We start from the raw sequence: 22,845 nt of genomic DNA, 5'->3' as shown, positions 1-22,845 counted from the left end.
AAACCACTGGAATAAGATCTCTGAGCAGACAGGTTCTTTTAGAGCTTATCCAGATTTGAACAGGTACAGAACTTCAAAAATATAGATGGTGTTTAATGTGTAGAGCGTTATTTAGGAGAGCCTGTGGTTTGCGGTGCTAGGCATGTTACCAACAGAAAATAAAAATTCAATATCAACAGGTTTTCAGCAACCACTAGCAATTACAATGTATCATTATTTAATAAAGAGGTTATTACTCAATATGGTTCTGAACAGGGAACTGTAACAAAGAAAATATGCACACAAAAAAAATTAAACTTAATTCTATGCCTGTACTCCTGGAAAGTTTTGCTAAATTTCCAATACCCAAACACTCTGAAGACTTAGCCACTACACTCAACACATTTTACATGGTTTTTCAACACAGCAAAGAATGTTCTGTACCCTATTAACATCAATTTAGAGGATTTGCCTTGTCAGAAGATGTTAAACTGCTAAGTTGTAGTTAGGCTGTAACAGCATGGGGGATATGTTGTGCTCAATAATAACTTGAATAGACTTTTTTTTGGTTACTGTATATTCCCTGGGAACAGTGTCCCTATTTGGAACATGAATGCCCTTTAATTCCCAAACGCAGTGGCTGATTATCTGCTGTAATGTAAATTTGCATACCAGAGATTCACCAAATGACCTAAATGAATGGGAACTAGCAATTACAGCTAGAGGGTAAAGGAGTGGAAGAGAAAGATAAGCAATAGCTTTTTATGCAGAGTAACTGTTACGGGCAAATCGCGCAAATAAAACCAGTAGTGTTTGGTAAAGGGTGGTAGGCAATACAGACTAGAATAGAACAGAGGAACACCTGGCACGTAGCCCAGATCCTCTGGATAATTACCTGAACACCCCTCCTTTCAAATAACATGTTGGGGCTTGATAAACTACTAAACCATTCATCTCCATCATAGCATTCCCATTTGCTTTTCCAGTCCTGAAAGCTTCTCATTTTCCCTGGAGGGAAACAATTATCATAGATAAAAGAATACATCCTTGATGCTAACATGACTGGAAAACACCCGCTTGACGTGGATCACCGAGTTATCTCTGTTTTTGCCTTGAAGCTGTAGATGTTCAGTACGGATGTCCTAGAACACTACAACTCGCCATTGATGATTCTGCAATAGAAAAGTTTAATCATCCCTGCACCCAGATTACCATTTCTCTTCTTAGAGGAGAAAATGCCATTTGCTATTTCTTATCAACAAGAAATCCCACTGGTGTGGCCTATTGATCAACTGCATTGATGGTCCTAGATGTGATTTTTAATGGAAGCACCCTTTGTTTCCCTACCCTACAGAGATTTTATACCGAGCACACAGCACAGGTAACACAACTGTGTGTGATTTTGGCACAGGACTATTGTAGCTGTCTGAGCTGAAAAGCTTCTCTGCCATGATAAACGGTATCCCTGTAGTTAGCAATTGTATTGTGACCTTCAGTATGTACACTCAGTCAAAAGTACAGAAATGTTTGCTTTCATTCAGTTTACAAAAGGAGTACTGCTTTGCTGGCTGAAATACTGGACATGGAAACTAGTGAGGCAGGAACTCAGGGAACCTGCAACAAGGACAATGCGTCTATTTTAACCCCTCCATGAAGAGCTACTAATGCATATTCTGAGAGCAACTTAACAGCCCTAAAGATTATGCTTAGTACACTGCTTAATAGTGTCAAACTGTAACACATTTAATCTTTCCTTCAGACTCTCTGAAACAATAAAAAATTAATTCAGGGAGCATTTGAACTCACTCCCTAGGGACAAATATGCAAATAAACCACTACATTTATGGAGCACAGATGTCTGAATAATACAATATACACACCAGCGTTTAACGCTTTAAGACAAAGAATGTCATTTAGATTGGATTTCCAGAAGCCTGTGCTTCAAAAACATAACATTTGAATTTTTCCTTTGCAGAGACACAATAGTTCATACAAGTACCTCCTGCTTTTCAATAAAATATAAAACATACAATTGGGCATTTATATTAAAGAGAAATAGACATTTCGTGAATATTGAAATACTGTCTACTAATTTATTTTTTTTTTTAAATTAAATAAACTAGTTTCAATGTCATTCTTCCACATAAAGGCTTCACTTGTGTGAGTCAATGATCCCAGGGGAACTTGCATATGTTTCATCATAGGGGAAGGCGATAAGATAACTTCCTCCTTTCCTTATCTGTACCTCTAACAAATGCAGGAACTTTTTTAGTCTGCATAACAAATGGCACACATAGAGCAACAGGATTGGTTACAAAGCAATATAATTTTATTTTCTTTTACACTGGATATATTCTTGTTATAGTATTATAATGTTATACAAGACCTCAAAATAAATAAAAGCTTGGGTTTGGAAGGAGGGTGATAAGAGTAAAATGCAAAGTGTGCAGTAAAGCAGTGTGGTATATATTCGTAACTAGAAATGGTTACAAAGCAGTTGCCACACACGTCAACATCTAGAAACGGTGCTAAAATGTACCTTTAATTCCTGTATGAGCAGGTAATCAATGGATTCTATAGATCACAGAAACCGTAATACTAGGTTTAAGCATTTTCTAACATGAAAAAAGTTAAATAAAGCACAGCTCAACTAGAGCCAAATTAGACACAAAACTATTAATTTCTGGTTACTACTTGCATAATAACCAATTAATGTTGGCTACAATAATTGGGAAAACATGGAAATACATAGGCATTGGAAAGCCAGAGTGACAAATTACTACTGTGGGGACAGTGACAGAATACTGCAGTATAAGTTGTGCATGTGAAATGAGAAGGGGCATTCATACAACATTTCCCAGTTTGGTTCTTGTCGGTCATGTGACAAAATCCCAGCTGCAAATGTCAAGGCATAAACAGAGATTAACAACATCGGTCCAGATTAAGCATCAATAGGCTCAGTCAGAATGAAAAAAAAAATGGGTCTCTGCAGACCCTTAAATACCATCCAAACACATCACTCTTCACATGACTTAGGTTTGGGGTTTCCAGCTGTTGCAAATATTACTTTCCAGTATCTGAACAATATATTCTATAAAGGTATCCATATTAGAATCAGTGTAGCAGATCAAAGACAGGCTCTTACGTACACGGTCTACTTACAGAGGCCATTTCACACAAGCTATTGAACATATTGTATATGCTGATAAAGCATCTATGCTGATTTATCATCTCCATCTTGTTAGGACATGCAGATGCTAATATAGGTACAACAAAGCTCTGATTTGTATATATTGATTCAGTAATCAATATGGATCCATTGTTCTTTATACTATAACGTAATATTTCAAGACTCTGTTGCACCATGCATAAAAGTCAGCCTAATGATCAGCGGATCTGAATTTGCTCAAAAAATAAAAGGAAACATCAGGACATTTCAAGCAGTTATAATATTCTCACTGCATGATTCATGAAACATAAAGGTACCTGGAACATTTTCAGCCAATCTTGAAGGCCTGTGGGAGGTTGTACTGATGTAATTCGACGTCTTTGCTGACCTTGCCCATTTGCTGCCCTTAGGTCCCCAAATGTTGTAGGCGTTGCTGAACATGGCACAAGACCTGTAGTACTATAAATAACAGAAAAATTGAGATGCATGTTAAAACCTGAAAGCCTTATTTATTATTATTAATAATTAGAAACAGACATCTTATGCCTGCATATCTCCCAACTGTCCTGCTTTAGGTGGGGCAGTCCCAATTTCAGAGATCAGTTCCCATCCACGGACACTTTTGTCCCACGGATGAATGGGACATGCTGGGAGGTATGTCCCATTCATTGAACAGAGTCATCCCGCCACTAGCGGATGTATCAATGAATGAATGTTTTGTGGTGGTCATAAACCGTAGTGAGGTGACCACATCCACATTGTGACAGTGCCACATCCACTTTCACCATATCTCCCAATTTGAAGAGATCCAAAGTTGGGTGATATGGTTTATGCCTTCACCAAAACCAGAAACCAAATATTTCAAATCAACAAAAACTATGTGGCGATAAACTAACAGAGGTCAATGAGATTATTAGAAGAATACAAACATGCACTGTTGGTATATACTGCTGTGCTGCACTTTTACATCAGGTGTAATGATATTACACAGGTAAAATACACAGCAGACAGTATAAGAGCAGTATGCTCCTGGTCTTTGGTGTTAAAAATAGTAACAGATTCCTAGCAATGTTCCAAGTTTGCGTGCCTATTGGTTTATTAGTTATATTGTTGACAATATTTGTGCCTTTCTACCCCCCACCCTCCCTTCCCTTCTCTTTCCCCCACCGATATAAAACTCAGAGGAAACACTTTGATTATTAAGATTTTTCTTGTCCAAAATGTTATCTGTACTGTTCCTGTTGTTTTCTCTTCAAATAAAGAGTTTAAAAAAAAAAAAAATAGTAACAGATTTTTATTAGTAAGATGATATAACACGACATTCTCCGCTCTCTGAACCTTCAGGCATATATTTAAGGTATAATATTCCCCTTCAATTCTAACAGAACTTATTTTGAATGTGTGCACTTAAATGTGTTTAGTCTGTACACATACTACTGTATATTTACTGGCCAAACTGTGGCAAGCTGACTTGATAGAGGCCATTCAGATTGTCACTCAAACTCAGGGCGCTGGACGAGGATGTCACGCTTCTTGAGCGTGTAATCAATTTCTCAGGCATGTACATTTATAGCGAACATTCCCAGTGGGCATGTACTCTACCCCTCACTAATTTAGCGCTCTGCCCTTCAGTGTCGCATTGTCCTGCCTAATCTGCTACAGAACCTAAAAGGGTTAATGGTAAAGCTAATTTAATTGATGACCCCTGATTTGTTGGGTTCTTACGTTTATTTTTGCAATCTATTTGGTCACTGATTTCACATAATGAGAATGTGTGACATTACATTTAGATGTGCGCAAACATCAATGTGTTTTTATATCTCAGTTCAAGGGCGGAGGAGACGGTGGCTTGGCTGATTGCATCACACTGTTTCATCATGAATCTCCTCACAGATCTTACAGCAATGTCAGCCCCTGGTGGCCTTTTAATTTCCCAGTGATTACCACTCCTGGAAGTACTTAAGAACAGGGAATCCATTCTAACAAATTTATTTGCAAAGGTTTCATTTAAATGATAGCTTAGTGTTTCACCACCTTTCAGAACAGAAGAATACTCTTGGGCCTGCTAAGATTCATATACCAGGCTTCAATCTCAGTGTGAAAGCTTTAATGAAGTATGTTAAACTGATTGCTCATCTAGGTTTATCAGCTGGTCACATTTTTATAAGCCTATAAATAAGGCTACATAGAGAAAATAACGTAACATTTTATTTGGACAACAAACAATAAAATATGCTGCGCAAACAGGGAATTTGGTTTTTAAGAAAATAAATCAAGTTATCTGAAGAATTGCACAGCAAGGTTGTTAATGAAGTAATTAGTGTGACTGCTGACCATGTACAAGGGGGCACTTGCATAGTTCACACACAGATTTGTGCTGGCTAAGTGCACTATCTGTGTTAGCACTTACCACAGCAGGGAACTGTGGGGTCATACAGATTTCAGAGAGAAGTGATTAAGTGTGACTGTAGAGGACAACTTTGTGCAGCGACACTAGGAAGCAGGCCACGCATCAAAGAGCAGCTCACAGCCTCCTTTATAGTGCTAGGTACAGCTTTGGGCTGTGAAAGAGAAAGCACCTTCAATCGGGGAGTCCTCATCGGGATCAGGAGGTTTATTGCTAAAGGCATCATAAACAACTTGGCTTACAAATCTTTATTACAGGCGCCATATAGGAGCTGCCACATGTGAAGAGCTTCTAAAATTAAGAAATCTGCAGGGCTATATCTTCACAAGCCTTTGCCATCTACAACTGAACTGACTTGAATGCTACAAGTCACATCTCTGCAAGGAACATGGTGTTCTGAAAGAAATGCACCCATTACAGGCAATTCCTAATTAATGTAATCATTTGTTAACTGCCGGTGAAGGGCTAAGTTAAGTAAAAATGTTTACTAGCAGACACATTAACTGCACTGTTTGGACTCTTCCTGTGATGTTCCATTATATCTGCACCACTTGCTCCAATGCAGAACTGAGGCACCCTGTGTAATAAAAGAGTAGGTGCATCCCATTAAATGAAACAATGAACACATTTGGCTACAGGCTACACTGTGTGTGTGTGTGGGGGGGGGGGGGTGTGAATCACCTTTTCCTGCTGCTTGAAATTTTCAAACAAAGTGCAACTGAACACAGACCACGATAATTATATAAGAGAAAATTGTGGGCTGTGCTTTTTTTTCCACTCCACGGCAACAGCTTTGCTTAAATCTTACAAAGTTGGATTTTCAACAGAGCCACCAATTAATCTGCTGTTATTCACGACTAAAAACTACCCTCTGGAATAGTAATGAAAGCAAAGCTGTGTTCAAATTAGAGAAGAAGCTCAGCAGCTGGTGAGACAGGATGTACACTCCAGTCATGACCAAAGCAGCTATTATTGAAAGTAATTACCTTGTGTACTCGGAGCCTTTGCAGGGTTTCTTTCCCAAAGAGAAAGAGCGGACCTCGGATCCATGGTCCAACTTTCTCTTCATCTGAAAATAAAAGGAAAAATAACATTTCATAAAACTGCTTTTAAAAAGGGAAAAAAAAACCACTATGAAAAGCTTGTAAAAAAAAAAAAAAAAAAAGTAGTATGAAAGACACTACAAAATAAATCACATTAATTCACAACACTGTGACAGGTGGATGGTTTACAAGTCACCACAGCAGATTGCTCCATTTCACAATACAAAGAACCATTTAACACACAGTAACAGGAGAAACTTAGACTTCACCTAATGACAAGAGAAATTAATTTGGGGTGGGGTGGTGAGGATATCCTCCCAAATAGTTTAGTAACAAACATGTTAATCCATGTTTTTATTTTAAGAGAAAATTAAAAAACACAAAACAAAAAAGAACAACCCACAGAATGCTATAGATGCAAAATATATTAATCTTTACTGAAAGCATAACATTTTTCTCCCAGAAGCAGACTGTGGTCTTATTTTATTGGAAGCAGTAAGACAGTCCCCTCTACTGTACTATTGTTGTAACAACTACAGTGTACCTGTTGCTTTTTAATTTTGGCAATTCATATTAACTTATTTAATTCTAGAAACATACATAAAGATTCAGCCATGTGTAAAGGCAACAGGTTTACAAATGCTAGTATGAAATATTTTAAAGACATTTGAAATTTGCATATCAAACGACTTTAGAAGTAAAAATATGGCATGCCCTCCTTTTATATCAAAGCTGCCACAGTGAGGACTCATGTATAACCATGCATTTCCAACATATGGGACTTCTTCCAAAAAAACAGTCTTTTACAACCAGGTAGCCACATCATTCATTTTAGCATGAAATAATAACTCACAAATAAGCTAGTTATTTCTTGCACATGTAACACATTAGGATATATCTTGCTCCTGACAGGAGGGTCTCCAAAGTCATTAATGTTGCAAGTCATTAAAACATAGATTTGTTCTGAACAACTACAGAGACTCATACAATATAAATTGCTTTATGTGTAGCAAATCGTTCACAATGATGTGGGGAGATGTAATTGCAAATACATGTTTTATGTTGAGTACTTTATGGAATCAGAGGTGCTTTTAGAATTAAAGAACAATTGTGTCTACTGAGCTATACAAACACTAGAAGTCAAGAGCCAACGTTCTCTGAATCAAAATTTCGACCAGACTGGTCAGAAATATTGACAGCCAAACTTGTATTCTAGCTCAACAATTGCATTGTACGGGTAATGCAGACACATAATTTATAAAAGTAAATATAAAATGTACAATGTATTTGGTTTTGGATATTTTCATTTATTTTATTAAAATGGAATGGTCCTGTAAAAGTTACTACATAGGTATCATTCCACTGGCAGACACTGGAAAACTGTGCAAGATTAACATTCAACACCATGCTCTCCTGCCGGTTAACCTCCTGCGAGGGCTACAAAACCTGTAGAATGAAACTTCTCAAAAAAACACATTTCAATGATCCAATAGCCACATCATATGTGAGACTGGTGCCAAGGAGAGGCACTGCCCATGCAGAGAAAGGCAGACCCCTCCAGTAACCCAGGAGGGGTCAATACACATACAAGTTATCACCCTTTTCTACAATCACGGGGATAACATAAACTGAACATTCACTCTAGTCCAATCTTGAAATTCCTCACAACACAACATATGAGGCTATTCTCTACAATAAAGAGTTGCTAGCATGGGTGGCTTCAATAGCAGATTCATAAATGCAGACAATGCGTTAGTTTAACCTTGCCAGAAATCTTACCAGACTTGTGGGCAAATAGCTCGCGAAACGCTCCCATCCTGGAAGTCTACAATACTGCAAAGCCGCAGATGGCATTTTTAATAAGACGCAGTTTCCAAAATTCTGCTCATCTATTCAGATCTTGACTAATGTGAAGAGTCCTTGATACGGAGAAGTAGGATACTTCCACACCACGGTGAAAAATTTGATAAGTGGGATGCAGATGAAGGTGACCAGACGATAGAACAGAAGAGGAAAGCCAGCTCGAGCGGTCTAGGAATCTCATGCCAATATATGTGTGCTGATCTGCACTGGGAATGCCATCTGCAGATCCAGGAGGGGAGGATGCTGGGTCTGTCTAATCAAACACCATCTCATCACCTTATTCTGCATCCCCATTACCTCTCCCCTTCATCAGCTCCAATGCAGACTTTTCCCTTACTAATCGTTTGCAAAACCAAAAAAAACAAGGGGTGTCTGCAGCCATCAGCGAAGCAGCCAGCATGTGTTTCACATCCACAGAGGACGCAACAAATCAGTACTTACTTTGTAAAATATCATTTTTAAAGTGCCGTAGAACCCCATGTTTCCCGGTGCCTGTGTATCAGTATCTCTTTGATCAGTGGATGCTGGATGCCTAGACACTGCGTATGTTGCTTTGTGAAGAAAAGATCCCCTTTCCAGGTAGGTATGTCACAGAGTCTGATGTGGACATGCTCGGACACGTCAAGAGAGGAAGAGAGCAGGCGGCTCACAGCTCAAACTCCAGACAGCAGCGCAGAGCTTCCCAACACACAGCCAGGAGCCCCCACTGAGAGCAACTCCAGGGACTGAGCACGGGGAGGGGATACCAGCTGGGAACCAGAGGGGGGGCAGCACGGAGCAGACCCTGTCAAACACGCCGCTGCACTGATTTCTTCAAGCACCACACATCAGGGATCGGATTACATCTCCCCCTCCTGTAAGGAGCAGCAATGGTGCAGTCTGGGCTCAAGCTGTAGCTACACAGCCCACACATCAATTATATGGAGATTCAGGGAGCCTGTTAGCACAGAGCAGAGGGAGGGACAGGGGAGGGCTGAGCGCCGCAGAGATACCTCCATCTGCCTGGGGCAATTCCACTTTACCCTCCCCGGTATCAACAACGTGTACACTGTTCCTAACGCAGCTTTTCACAGAGATTAATAGCCGACGCGTCCCTCTGCTTGCAGCACTCAGTGCGCGACTCCCTCGGGGTATGTATCCCCAGCACTGCTTACTAGTAATGTATGGCGTAATACAGATAGTTACACACAGCGCCTGAGAGTAACACAGATAGTTACACACAGCGCCTGAGAGTAACACAGATGGTGCACACAGCGCCTGAGAGCAACACAGATGGTGCACACAGCGCCTGAGAGCAACACAGATGGTGCACACAGCGCCTCAGAGTAACACAGATGGTGCACACAGCGCCTCAGAGTAACACAGATGGTGCACACTACACACAACGCCTGGGCGTAATACAGATAGTGACACACAGCATCTGAGAGTAACACAGATGGTGCACACAGCGCCTGAGAGTAACACAGATGGTGCACACAGCGCCTGAGAGTAACACAGATGGTGCACACAGCGCCTGAGAGTAACACAGATGGTGCACACAGCGCCTGAGAGCAACACAGATGGTGCGCACAGCGCCTGAGAGCAACACAGATGGTGCACACAGCGCCTGAGAGCAACACAGATGGTGCACACAGCGCCTGAGAGCAACACAGATGGTGCACACTACACACAACGCCTGGGCGTAATACAGATAGTGACACACAGCATCTGAGAGTAACACAGATGGTGCACACAGCACCTGAGAGTAACACAGATGGTGCACACAGCACCAGGGCGTAATAAAGAGGGTGCACTGAAGGGCCTGGGAGTAACAAAGATGGTGCACTGAAGGGTCTGGGAGTAACAAAGATGGTGCACACAGCACCTGGGAGTAACAAAGATGGTGCACACAGCACCTGGGAGTAACAAAGATGGTGCACACAGCACCTGGGAGTAACAAAGATGGTGCACACAGCACCTGGGAGTAACAAAGATGGTGCACACAGCACCTGGGCGTAATAAAGAGGGTGCACTGAAGGGCCTGGGAGTAACAAAGATGGTGCACTGAAGGGTCTGGGCGTAATACAGATAGTGCACACAGCACTTGAGAGTTGTGTGTTTGATTGTGGTCAGCAGGGGCTACTGCTCTTTCAATCACTAGTCCAGCATCCCTTTAGTCACTGTTCACATGTGCTTTCACTTACTGTGTCAATGACATACATGTGAGTTAGTGGTATATGTAAGCAGAACACGCATCTAAAAAGAGCCAAAGTATCTGTGTCCCATTTCTCTGGAACACCAGTGTCAACATAGCATTGTGCTGGGACCCCAAAGGAGGCAGTCCACAATAGGATGCAGTACATATCTAGCATCCAGGGGCTAGGGGGCATCTACTACTCTGGGACTGTTCCATAGAGGGCTAGGTCACTGGGCTACCTACATTTTCTTTCCTTTTCCTTTAAAATGTTCCTAATAGGCTGCTCAACTGAGCTTCACAATCAGGGATAAAATTTGGCAGCCAGCCCCTGCAGTGATCCCCAAAACAGTCTGTGGGTCCCCACCATTGGGTTATGTAACTAATAAATATCTTCATATGCCAAACTTGGAAAATGAGATTGTCAAAACATTATCTGTCCCTCAGGTGATGTATTTTACTTCACGTTTATAAATAGAACTGAGAAATGATGGGCATGGTATAATAGGTTCCCTTTGGTGTTAATGAATATGATCTTGCTTATGGAGAATGAGGCTAAAGACTCATTAAGCAAAATAATTACATTTACTAACTAATTACTTCATCAATAAATCACTGTGACTCTCATGGTAGCTGACATCTGCCTCTGAGAAGTCCAAAGTTTATAAAGCAGCAGCAGAATTAAAGAAAAAAAAAAAAAGAAGCTAAATATTTCTAACACTAATCAAATTAAAAGCCATTAAAGACATAGCATAATAGTGTGGTAACAAGTACTAATAATTAATAATATCAAGCATATCCCTTATGAAACTTTTCACATATAGATGACTGGTGTAATCTCACCTAACTTTATTAAGCAGGTACATCTGTAAGCAGTAGTTCATAGGAAAGAGCCAATTGTTAGCATCAAAGAATTGGAGATGGATGATTTGATATTGTGGTTTTACAATTCATTTATCTTAAGAAAAACATACCTAATTTCTACCATAAAAAAGTAAGAGCTTTGTGTTCTGCAAAACACATAAGCAGCATTGTGAATGGATATTTATAATTTATTACTATAAAACATTACTAAACAATATCCCCTTGTGCTGGTTTAGTTGGCGATGAGCAGACTGGAGAGCTGGGTTAGGTATCGGCAAATTTGAAAGGAAACACGTGGGACCAGTACTATATGTTTTTAAGGTTGGAGATATACGCAAAATAAAAGAGTGTGAAATTTTACATGAATGCAAGCATATAATAAAATAGCTTTGAAAGTTGTAAAATTCTGACTTAATGACCACAGCTTTAAACACACAAAAAAAACTACACAGCCTTCTCTTAAAGTGTAGATATAGCAAAACTCTCCCTTCATTCACAAAAATAAATGGGTATTTTCCAGTGACGTTATATCACTCTTACAGCAGCATCCACTAATCAACTTCTGAATGAATTTATGAGTAAAAGTAATTCTGACAATCATGTAAAGGTTTCACAGTACAGTTCATATATATCTCAAATATTTTAGGAGGTTTGGTTCCATTTAAAAGATCAAGGATGGAGACTACACGCTGTGCAGCTTGTTTAGAATTTACCCAGCTATAGTGGTAATTTTTACCACATGTCGCTGGAGGCTGATAACCGAGACGTGATATATTTAAGCAAGCATCTTATCTTATAGACCACATTTACCACAAACAAAATATGCATTTAAATTGTTGTGAAAGAGGCAAATGCAGAGTGAAAAAGAAAAATTTGCAGCTCCGTCAAGTTGTCATGATCATGAAATAAATGGGCTTTAACTAGAAGGGTGGGGTAATATCAGTGCCAGACAGGATCCTAACACAGCAGGTAGTTTGACATCAGAGAAGTTGATGTAATAAACATCAACTGAATACAATTATGGAGTTAGTTATATTATTAGCATAACAGTTTCTTAAACCATTGTATTACATCTGTGTGTGCCCTGGTAAAGGTGATATTGGGCAATTTAAGTTTTCTAATGTAACCAAACTTTCATTATTTCTATATAAACATGTCCACACATATATAATATCACAATTCAATAGAGATAACATATCATACACTTGTAATGACACAGAATGTAAAGTGGCAGATCACCACATGATATGGACTCTATAGATTTATCCGTGTGGAATTTCTTGTTCTGCTTATGTTTGCGCGAGGTTCCTCTCTGTGCTCCAGTTTTGTCCCACAGTCCCAAAAAAACATACTGGTAGGGTAATTGGATCTGGCAAATGGACGTATGTGTGTGGGGCAGGGGGGGAGTTGGCGGTGAGGGGAATTTAGATTGTAAGCTCCAACGGGGTAGACACTGGTGTGAGTGATTCAATATTTTGTGTACAGCAACTGTGTAATATGACTGGCGCTATATAAACTGTAAGAAATAAAATAAATCTAGAAGGCACGGTAATAGTGGACTGTTCCATCCTGGTATTCAAGTACTTAATCCACAAGTGTTAGCAAAATTAAATACTCAATATCTCAAGTTATATTGCTTTTCATTATTCAAGCAAATGGCACTAGAAGAGACTGATTATTGGGGAAATGCCAAATTCATCTTAGTGTTTGTAAAGTGCCTTTCTCTATTTCCTATACACTAAACTATTGCATCTTAGTATAGATGAAAATGTTCTATTTGTTTTCCTCTGGCAAGCTTATTCTAGCACCTTTAACAGTTTCTGGTGGTATACTATAATTAAGATAGTCTATTACCACCAAATGAAACACTGTATCAAATTACACACACAATCAACAGAAATGATTCTCCATTGAGGCATAAAGATTTCATAAAATAATGTGGAAAAATCATGAGTGAAAAAAACCTTAGCACTTCAATACGCAGAAAAAAAACAAAAAAGGTTTTAAATCACAAATATAGCGTTTGTACAAAAGATAAATACAGTGTCTGCTGGTGAAACGTGAGGTAGCAATTGCTTTAGGCTAGTAAACACAGCTTATTTGTATCATGTATCTACCATCTAATCAAGCCATTGAAAAAAAATGACATTGTGAATGCGGACAAAAGGATTAGGATACAAATACACAATTTACTGCTGTGCTCTCCTGAACCTTTATACACTGTACTAGACATCTGAGGGATGTTACATTTTTCACAATATCATCTCTCTCCTACTGCAATGATCCTCTGCCCATTCTCTCTACTAGCAAGAATAGGCCACCTAGCACGTAGTGCTCATTCTTGCCCTAAGGATGCTCTCTAGCTCAAGGGAGAGGTCCCACTCACACAGCTGAAAGGAATGTCAAGCATGCAGAGGTCACATCATGCTCTTTGAAGCCTATGTAACCTATCATCATTATTATCATTAACTTGGTAATGTACAGTTTCCCAGCAGTGAATTTCTCCTTCAACTGTAACAAAATAAACCGGAACAGGTGGTATTAGGCCATCAATCAAGTGGCAAGTATATATACACACACACACATATATATATATATATATATATATATATATATATATATATATATATATATATATATATATATATATATATATATATATATATATATAGCCTTGGATGTGTCGTACTAGTTAAATGACCAATTTTGTAGTTTCAACTACCTATTTTGGTAACTACTTTCACCAGTATGCCACCCTCACGTGAGTTAGTAAAGCACAAAGCCCTCCATTTACATGAGCATAATTTTGCTCACTTTCCAATCATTTGTGCTGGATCGCGTTGTGCATAGATGCTAGTAACTCACTTACCATCCTTTGTAACTCAGTCAGCTAACTTGACTAGTAACCATCACCCAACATTAGTAATTCACTTAACAGCCCCTGTACCTCTCAGGCACCTTACTTCACCAATAACAATAAATCAACTCTGCCTACTAGTAACTCGCCATCTCTTAAAAATGTCAGTCAGCTAACTTTCTTAGTCATCATCACTCAATTGTACTTACTATCCCTTGTAACGGTCAGTTAACTAACTCTTCTAGTAATCATCACCCAATTGCATCCATCAGCAACGTACCATCCCTTGAGTCTGTCAGGAAGCCAACTTCACTAGTACCCATCAACCAACTGTATTCCACTATTCTCAGTGCCAATAATCATTATTGTGCTACCCTATGGAATGGGGTCTAAAACCATACCAAGGCAAGTGTATACTTGTTGATAATGCCGGATATTGATTACTTCTCTTGGTTGCAAATTCTTGTTAAATAGATAAATGTTTTGTATAGAAGAATACACTAACTATCAAGTGCACTATCAAGTGTAACATTTTTGAATGGAAATGCCTTCATTTCTTTATTGCATTACTGCCCCATATACAATGACATAGGACAACACTGGTGACAGTACAAGAGTGTCCAAACAAAAAAAATAAAAAAATAGCAAACATTAAAATATATTTCCTTTAGTATCTGCATTCTACACTGGAAAACTTGTACCATCTTATTTAGCAAAATAAAGGCGTTTGGAGTATGTATTAAAAAATAATAAGTCTTTATTTATATTGATAGATCATACAAGTAATATTTAAAAAAAAGGGGTTAATGGTCCCTCTGGATCCAACCCACAACATGACCTAAATCAGAATATATCGTCTCTCTTCCTGTCAACAGCGCTGTCTAAAGCTGGGTACACGCTACAGGATTTTCGTCCAATAATCGGCTCAATCAGCCAACATACGACCGCTCGTTCAAAAGTCGGGTCAGTGTGTGCAGTGACACGATGGATGGTTGAAAGTCTGCCCAAATGGACGATTGTCGCCTCATGTGGTTGGTCGTACCGTTTAATATTTTCGTTCCAATTTAGTTTCCGCTGTGTAGTGTGTATAAACTTCCGACCGATCCACAACAGTGAGTATGAAATCATTGTTCACGACAACATGGCTGTAAAAAGTCGCTAAAGGGACGTCCGCTCTTCCCTTTATCATCCTAAACAAGGCTAGTGTGTATGCAGTCCATGGACCGAGCGACCGGATGTAAAATTGATCAGCATAAAAAGTTGGTGGAAATTTCTGTAGTGTGTACCCAGCTTTAGTTGGATGCTGCATAATGCTCCACTCTGTCCTCTGGCTGCCGAGAGTCCTGGGTTCAATCTCAAACAACCACCTTTTTTTCCCCCTTTTTCCTCTTTCCCCTCTTACCTTTCTTTCTCACTACCATATACAATGTCACACACTTTCACATCTGTTTAAGCTATTTCACTGGCACACTGTTCCGTAATCCTTCTACCTATTTATACTGTATGAATTCCCCACCTGGATTGGTCTTTTATTCTTCGGTTTATAATTTATGCTGTAACTTATCTATGCCCTCTTGGGACAATGTCAGATATCTGTTTATTATGTGACAAAAAAAACTACAAATAGAAGTTAAATAAAAATGGAGTTAGTGTGCTTTTACTGATTCAAGGGGAAGATATTTCACATGGCAAAATCTTGCCATGGCATCCAGAAGAAGCATTAAACATTTATTTTAGACTTTCCCTTAAGTAGCGAACAATGTTATTTTAAAGATTATATATTCATGGAGATGTGTGACATGAATCTTTACCTAGATGTATAATCAGACAGCTCTCCACTCTCCCAATATGAGTCATTACTTCTTAACATGAAAAAAAACAAATCACAATTCCCATATGGGCAGCATGTTTAAGCTTCTTCACAACAATCTCTAGAACATAATGGCAGTTCCTATATTCAAATCTAATATTCTGATTAACATCTCCTTGAAACATAATCTATTGAAATGTTACAGTTGTTACAGCCTCTAATACTCAATAATCACTAATAAATAGAAGAAGCCACAGTGAACTGCAGTACCGGAAGGAAACTATACTGAAACGTAAGGATGCCATAAAGATAGAAACTGCTTATATGGTACAAGCTGGAAATTGCATGGAGATCATTTTAAAAGAAAGAGAAAAATGTCCTTGAGCCGATGAGGCCTAATTAGCTATTGCAACATTTGAAGCAGTCCAAGCAACCTATAACTTTTAGTAAACTAGTAAGTGAAAACCAATGAAATTAATTGTGAACCATTTTAGAGAAGAACTGCAAGCTAAATTGACATCAGTGCTGGATAATTGTATAATTTTGGTGCAGCATATACATTATAAATAAATGATCAGTTTAAAACCTATTCAAATCAGTGTGGAGCAACAAGCGGCCCTAAAGTTGCATGTGGCCCTCTGAGCCTTCACCTGTGGCCCCCAGCTCAATCATGCTTTATGATCCAACAGTCCTTTTTTTTGCGTTGTGCCCTGTCAGCCAGCTCTTCAGTGCTTTATACCTCACCGAGCTTCACCCACGGCCCCACTCTTATTAAATAACATTATTGAATAACAACATTTAAATAAGAGCAGAGATGTGGCCGAAGCTTTGAGGGGCACACAGCATATATTAAGAATAGCCTGATTTCATTCTTTGCCGTGAGTAGCCGAATTTGTCTGTACAATGTAGGGCGGTCATACACCATCACATCTAAGTTGAGAGGATGAGGGAGGGGATTTGTGATATACCTCCGCGGGAAAGAGCTGCATGATTCCTGCTCACTTCATTAACGTAAGGCAAGACATTTTTCGGCAGGGTGCTATTATTCATTAGATTAATAGCAGGTGGTCACTGGTACACTCTGGGACAGGTGAGTGGGGGGGGGGTTGAGGAGCATTTTGGGTAAATGGGCCATGAAGGTCTTTTGTGAGGGTGTGAGGGGTGTTTTAGTGTTAGTGGGGGTTTACGTAGCATACAGGAAAATCTGAACAGTGTTTGGGAGTGCTAAAGGGGTCAATTCTAAGGGATGTGGTGTCTGTCTTTGATTAAAGGTTTTATTTTAACTTATTATCAAGTTGAGTTATAAGGTGCAGCACTTTGAAGTGTGTCAGAGTGCCCATCACTGCACTAAAGCAAAGGTATGAAACCTGTGGATCTTCAGTCATAGAGCTGAACTTTTAGTTCCAGTGGCAGGTTGCCCAAGTCTCAACTAACGGCTATGGAAATTTTCAGGGAAAACAGTGGTCCTGGACTAAATAGTAAAAGAAAAGGCTTGTAGAAAACCCTATAAAAATGTGATTTAAATAAAAATGTATAGAGGCTTCACATCCCTTTTTTTCTGCTAAATATAGATCAAATCTGATTTTATTAATACAAAACCCGTACACTATTTAAACAGTTTAATTTGAGCTAAGGGGTTAGGTTACTTAATAAAAAGGACTGAGGTACATTACTTATAGGAAAACTCTCAAGTCTAGTTTTTTTCCTTTAAGTTGTACTGAAATAAAGAGCAACTAACACATGCAGGTTGAAAGCACATTTAATGCTTTGGGAAGAAGCAGAAAGTTACTTGGAGGACATTTCTCAGACACACACACGTCTTCTCATGTACAAGGTCAGCAATATGAAAATGGGGGAGACTTCCTGTGAGAGTTCGTTCAAATATACTGAAAGTACAGAGCGAAAGGAAAAAAGCAGGTTGCTCATTCTTTTAATCTAGTTCAGATGCAGATTGCAGCAGCAGATAATTAGACCACTCTACAGCATTGTGGTACCTTGAGGGGAGTTGAAGGATGCATTTCATGATTTGTCAAAATACTGTTTCTTTTACTATTCCAGAAACAAGAATAATGCTAGTCACAGATACTGCAATATTAGAGCCAATATCAGTAAATTATCCCCATATTGCAATGTGACACATTCACAAAACAACCATGATCAAAATCAACCCTTTCATTGTAGGCTTGTTGGCAAATGTGGCAGGAAGATAACATTTATAGGCGTGTGTGTCATCTTCTCACAGCACGATCAGGTGGCAGGGGTGCCGGAAGAGAACCAGCTGCTTGTTCTGTATGCCATTCTGCGTATAATTCTACCATTGATCAAACCACTCAGGCGAAGTTAAACGATTAGCCCGGGGGGCTGACATAACACAACCTGTTTGAGAGTTTCCGCTTTAATAACAAGGCCAAGTAGCCAAATAGCCAATTTATGTTAACAAAGATCATCAAAAGGGAGAGATTAACAAATGGTGACTGGCTACAGACTCAAGTTAGCAAATGGACAAACTCATCTGGGCAGCACAGTGGCTAAGTGGTTAGCACATCTGCCTTACAGCATTGGAGTCATGAGTTCAATTCGTGGGTTTCCTCCGGGTGCTCCGGTTTCCTCCCACACTCCCAAAAAAATTCTAGTAGTTTAATTGGCTGCTAGCAAAATTGACCCTAGTCTCTCTTTGTCTATATTAGGAAATTTAGACTGTAAGCTCCAATGGGGCAGGGACTGATGTGAATGAGTTCTCTGTACAGCGCTGCGGAATCAGTGGTGCAATATAAATAAATGATGATGATGATCTGTGGCACTTTGGTCAAACATATCAACCCCCAAATTCCACAGCTCAAAGATAGGATCTGGTCTTTTGCCTATGATTTTCAGGCCTACAAAATGACTGGGTAAATCAAACCATTATGGACTTACAGAATACAAAATGATTACAATGGTCAATGACGGTGCCATGTATGTGGCGAGCTTAAAGTTCAGGAGAAAGAGATTACCTTGAAAACACTGCACTTGGGTAACAAGGACACTACGCTGTATAACTACCTTAGTAGTAGATATGGAAAATGGGAACCTAAAAATGTAATGAATCACCACTTCTTGCCTTGAACAACAAACTTTGCAAATATAAACAAAAAACCATTCTTCTTTGCACCTATGTTCAACTTCTAAATCAGCATCACTAATAAATGAAACCTAGCAACAGGAGTAGGGCAATATGCTCAGAAAACATACATATGGAATCAGGGCCGGATTAACCCGAGGTCTAACTGGGCTATAGCCCAGGGGCCTCGGGCATCCAGGGGGCCCTTCAAACTCCTCAGCAGCATTATTGATCGGTCGGGGGCGCCCCCATCGATGCTGCTGAGTACTGTCAGTGCAGTCCTCCGTCCCGGCGCGCTGTAGTCTGCTTACTGAGGATATCTCGCGAGAGTTCATGAACTCTCGCGAGATCTCCTCAGTAAGGAGCTTACAGCGCGCCGGGACGGAGGACTGCACTGACAGGTAAGTGCTTGGGGGGGTCCTCGCGGGGGGTGGGGGGCGGCGGACGGCTCACATTGGGGGCCTCGCGGGGAATGGAGGGCCCCTTAGCCCAGGGGCCTCCATTCCCTTAATCCGGCCCTGTATGGAATACTGTGGAACAGAGATGTGTTTAATATTCCCCATGCACTGTAAGAAGCACAGCGAAGAGTTTGTTCTACATAATGGACTTATGTCCAAACGGTTGCTGGGTAAGTTTATGTAGTTGCCTGTCATGTAATCTAGGAGCCTACCTAGCATTTTAACGAGTCAATGAATGCGCCTGCTGAGATCCCCAGGAAAAATGCCAAAAGCTATAAATGTCTGGATCCTGGGATCCAGGATCTGTTGGTTTCTAACAAGAACAGATTTATAAATGTTTATTTCACTTAGACTGCAAAATAAAAGCATTCAATTCATGTTTACAATTTGTGTCTTCTGTGCATTATGTATTCATACTTGGAAAAGATAACATGATCCAGATTTGCTTTCTATAGGCACTAAAAGTGTCACCTACATGTCTCTCAGTGACATTGTTCCTGCAATGTACTATGTTAGTTATATTTTTGTGTCCTGAAAACAAAAGTGTAAAATAATTAGATCAATAAATTCAAGTTCTAATACAAATACTGTCACTCTGATTTGGAGTTGTAGTCAGACAAACATTGCATTGGCAAGTAATTATCACATGTACTTTAACCCCCAGGTCTTTATCTATATACTTAAAAATCCATGAAAGGCCACATACACAAATGTTGAAAAACAACACTAATTAAAACTTTAAACAAAACATTGCACCTTGTTCTCACTTGTGACAAAGCCTTAGAAGCATGTTCTCGAAGGCTCCTTGCAGCATAATGTACTATGTACTTAATGTGCATTCCTACTGCATGTACTAAGGGTTAATGTTCCTGAATTCTGCAGGAAATGTCAAAAAATGAGTTGAAGCAAACACAGAAAGTGCATGTGTGTGTACAGGTCCATTCACCTACACTAAATGGTGGACTATAAACATCAGAGAGTGTTTAATTGTTTTTAAATACTTCAAGTTAACACCCTCATTTACTGCCCTTAATTACACTGTAAAAGAAATCAGAGAAATAGTTTTATTTTCAGAAGGGGAACAAAAGTAGCCATAGTCAGGCATATACGATGATGGTCTAGATAGCATATCTATTAAGTGTGAACTCTCAAGGGTACAGATGGTTTTCAAATATGTAGACCCTCCCTTCATGTAACTAGAATAATGTGCGTCTTCAGGTTAACTGCTGTCACAGCAGATGGTACTGGGGCACAGAGTTAAGTGCAGGAATCCCCCTCTGCCCCGTCATGTAGTAATGTGCATCCCAGCTGGAGCAGAGGATGCCATTACACTCTGTACGTGATGAGGAAGAGAAGTGCGCTGTGTTAGACACTTATTGTGCTAATCAATAAGACAGCTTTTTACTATTCTCCTAAACTGGGCCGTCTTTTACAACTAAACTGTTAAAGCTGTACATTGGGATAGCTGGAAAAATAGCATAGGAAATTGAAGACATTCATCTTTAAAGCATCCAGAAAAAGTTGGGATGTATTTAAATGGATATTGAAATCTTTCTAGGAATTAAACACCAGAGTTGTTCTTACCATTTTCTAAACATATTAAGAGGTTTAGCCTGACCTACTACTTTTCTTGAAACAAAAATACATTAAAAACAAACAATACAACGCTTGTTTTATGACCAAAATATGTAGCACTTTGTATGTAAATCTATTCAAAGGAAACCTGTGAGCAAAGTCATTACCTCATCTATTTTATGTAGACTAGCAAACTCCCTGCTACTCATAACACAATGACAAAGGATATTTAGTCTTCCTTCAGGAAACTCTTCTGGAAGATATTCCAGTCATTCTGCATTGTTATACATAGCTCATATGATATTAATAACCCACTGTATTGTAATGCTCAATACTACTGCCACAGAGTGTGTTTAAGAATTAATCAAAATATATACACTTGTTAAATTATATTTGTTTTTCTGCAGCCCTGGTTTCCTGAAAACATACTTTTAATGTATGAAGTTTTCCCAGCTAGCAGTCAATGAGGCATCCCAACTCAGTACTGATCTAAAACAAGGGCAGAATCATGCACACTAAGACCTGCTAAATCTTATCTGTTGCCACTTTGTTTTTACTATAACTTATCATTGACAACTGTCAGTGATAGTCCCATCCTTCACACAGAGGTCTATGAAGACCGTTTCACTTTTTATTATTAAGAGCTATTTGCTTTTAGCCTGGCTTCTCTGCAGATATTTAAACATATATACCAATATACTCTTCACATACAAAAATGGTAATTAATGTTTCACACTTAATTGGCTATTTATTTAAAAATCAGTGTTGTTTATGAATATACTACAGAAACTACAACACTATTTAGAAAAAAAACACTCATTCAACAAGATTACAGCACCATTTCCAAAATCCCATAGAAGCCTTCCTCAATTTGAGCTTAAACACACATAGTTAATAAATTCAATAAAATAAATGTAGCATGAAATAAATAAAACGGTCTTAGAAGCAAAGCAGACAATTCATTTCCAGAAATACAGCAAACATTTTCAGATGTTTGTGCTTCCCTAGAGCACTGGCCGTTTTGAATTCATGTTAACAATAAACTATATATGAGAATAATGCAATTAATATAAGCAATGTTTTTGTTGCATTTCTCTCCAGGTGGCATCCATTGTACATCAAAAGATTTTGACATAAAAGGAGATCTGTGCGTATACACAGGCTGGAAAAACCTGACGTGTTTGTTCAATGACCTAATCAAAGTTTGGCACGAGTCACTGTCTTCTTCTGGCAACATGGGAGTTTAGGGCAGAAAACACAGAAGACTCCTTTTAAGCAGTCTAAGAGATGTTAAACTCAATTAACTCATCACAACATTTAGTCAACTTTCAAACAGGGCAGACAGGAGCTAGTCCAACAGGCTTCTGCAGACTCTGATGACGGTTTGACAGTACACAGAAAGTACGTGTGTGGTTAAGAAGGCATACCAAACTCTAATCTACAGTGCTGTCAACATCATTTACAAACATGATCGCTATGGAAATGTCAGCAAGCAAAAGAGCTTTTCACTGGAGTATTCTGCATACTATTTCTGCTGCGCCATAAAA

At 39.2% G+C, this 22,845-nt stretch overlaps 1 protein-coding gene across 4 annotated transcripts in view; it reads right to left on the bottom strand.

Moving 5' to 3' along the window:
• The window catches only part of FBXW7 (F-box and WD repeat domain containing 7), a 154,012-nt gene that overhangs the window by 17,951 nt on the left and 113,216 nt on the right, over window positions 1-22,845 (bottom strand). For 2 of the 4 annotated variants that reach the window (XM_075198738.1, XM_075198746.1), the window contains 2 exons: window positions 6,542-6,624; window positions 3,466-3,607 (listed from right to left, as the gene is read on the bottom strand). In XM_075198738.1, the coding sequence (XP_075054839.1) occupies window positions 3,466-3,607; window positions 6,542-6,624 (225 nt within the window). The other 2 variants (XM_075198763.1, XM_075198755.1) reach the window with 2 other exon arrangements.

The sequence above is a fragment of the Mixophyes fleayi genome, chromosome 1 (genome assembly GCF_038048845.1).
Source record: "Mixophyes fleayi isolate aMixFle1 chromosome 1, aMixFle1.hap1, whole genome shotgun sequence".
Classification (NCBI taxonomy): domain Eukaryota; kingdom Metazoa; phylum Chordata; class Amphibia; order Anura; family Limnodynastidae; genus Mixophyes; species Mixophyes fleayi.
This window is presented reverse-complemented; position numbering and strand designations above follow the sequence as displayed.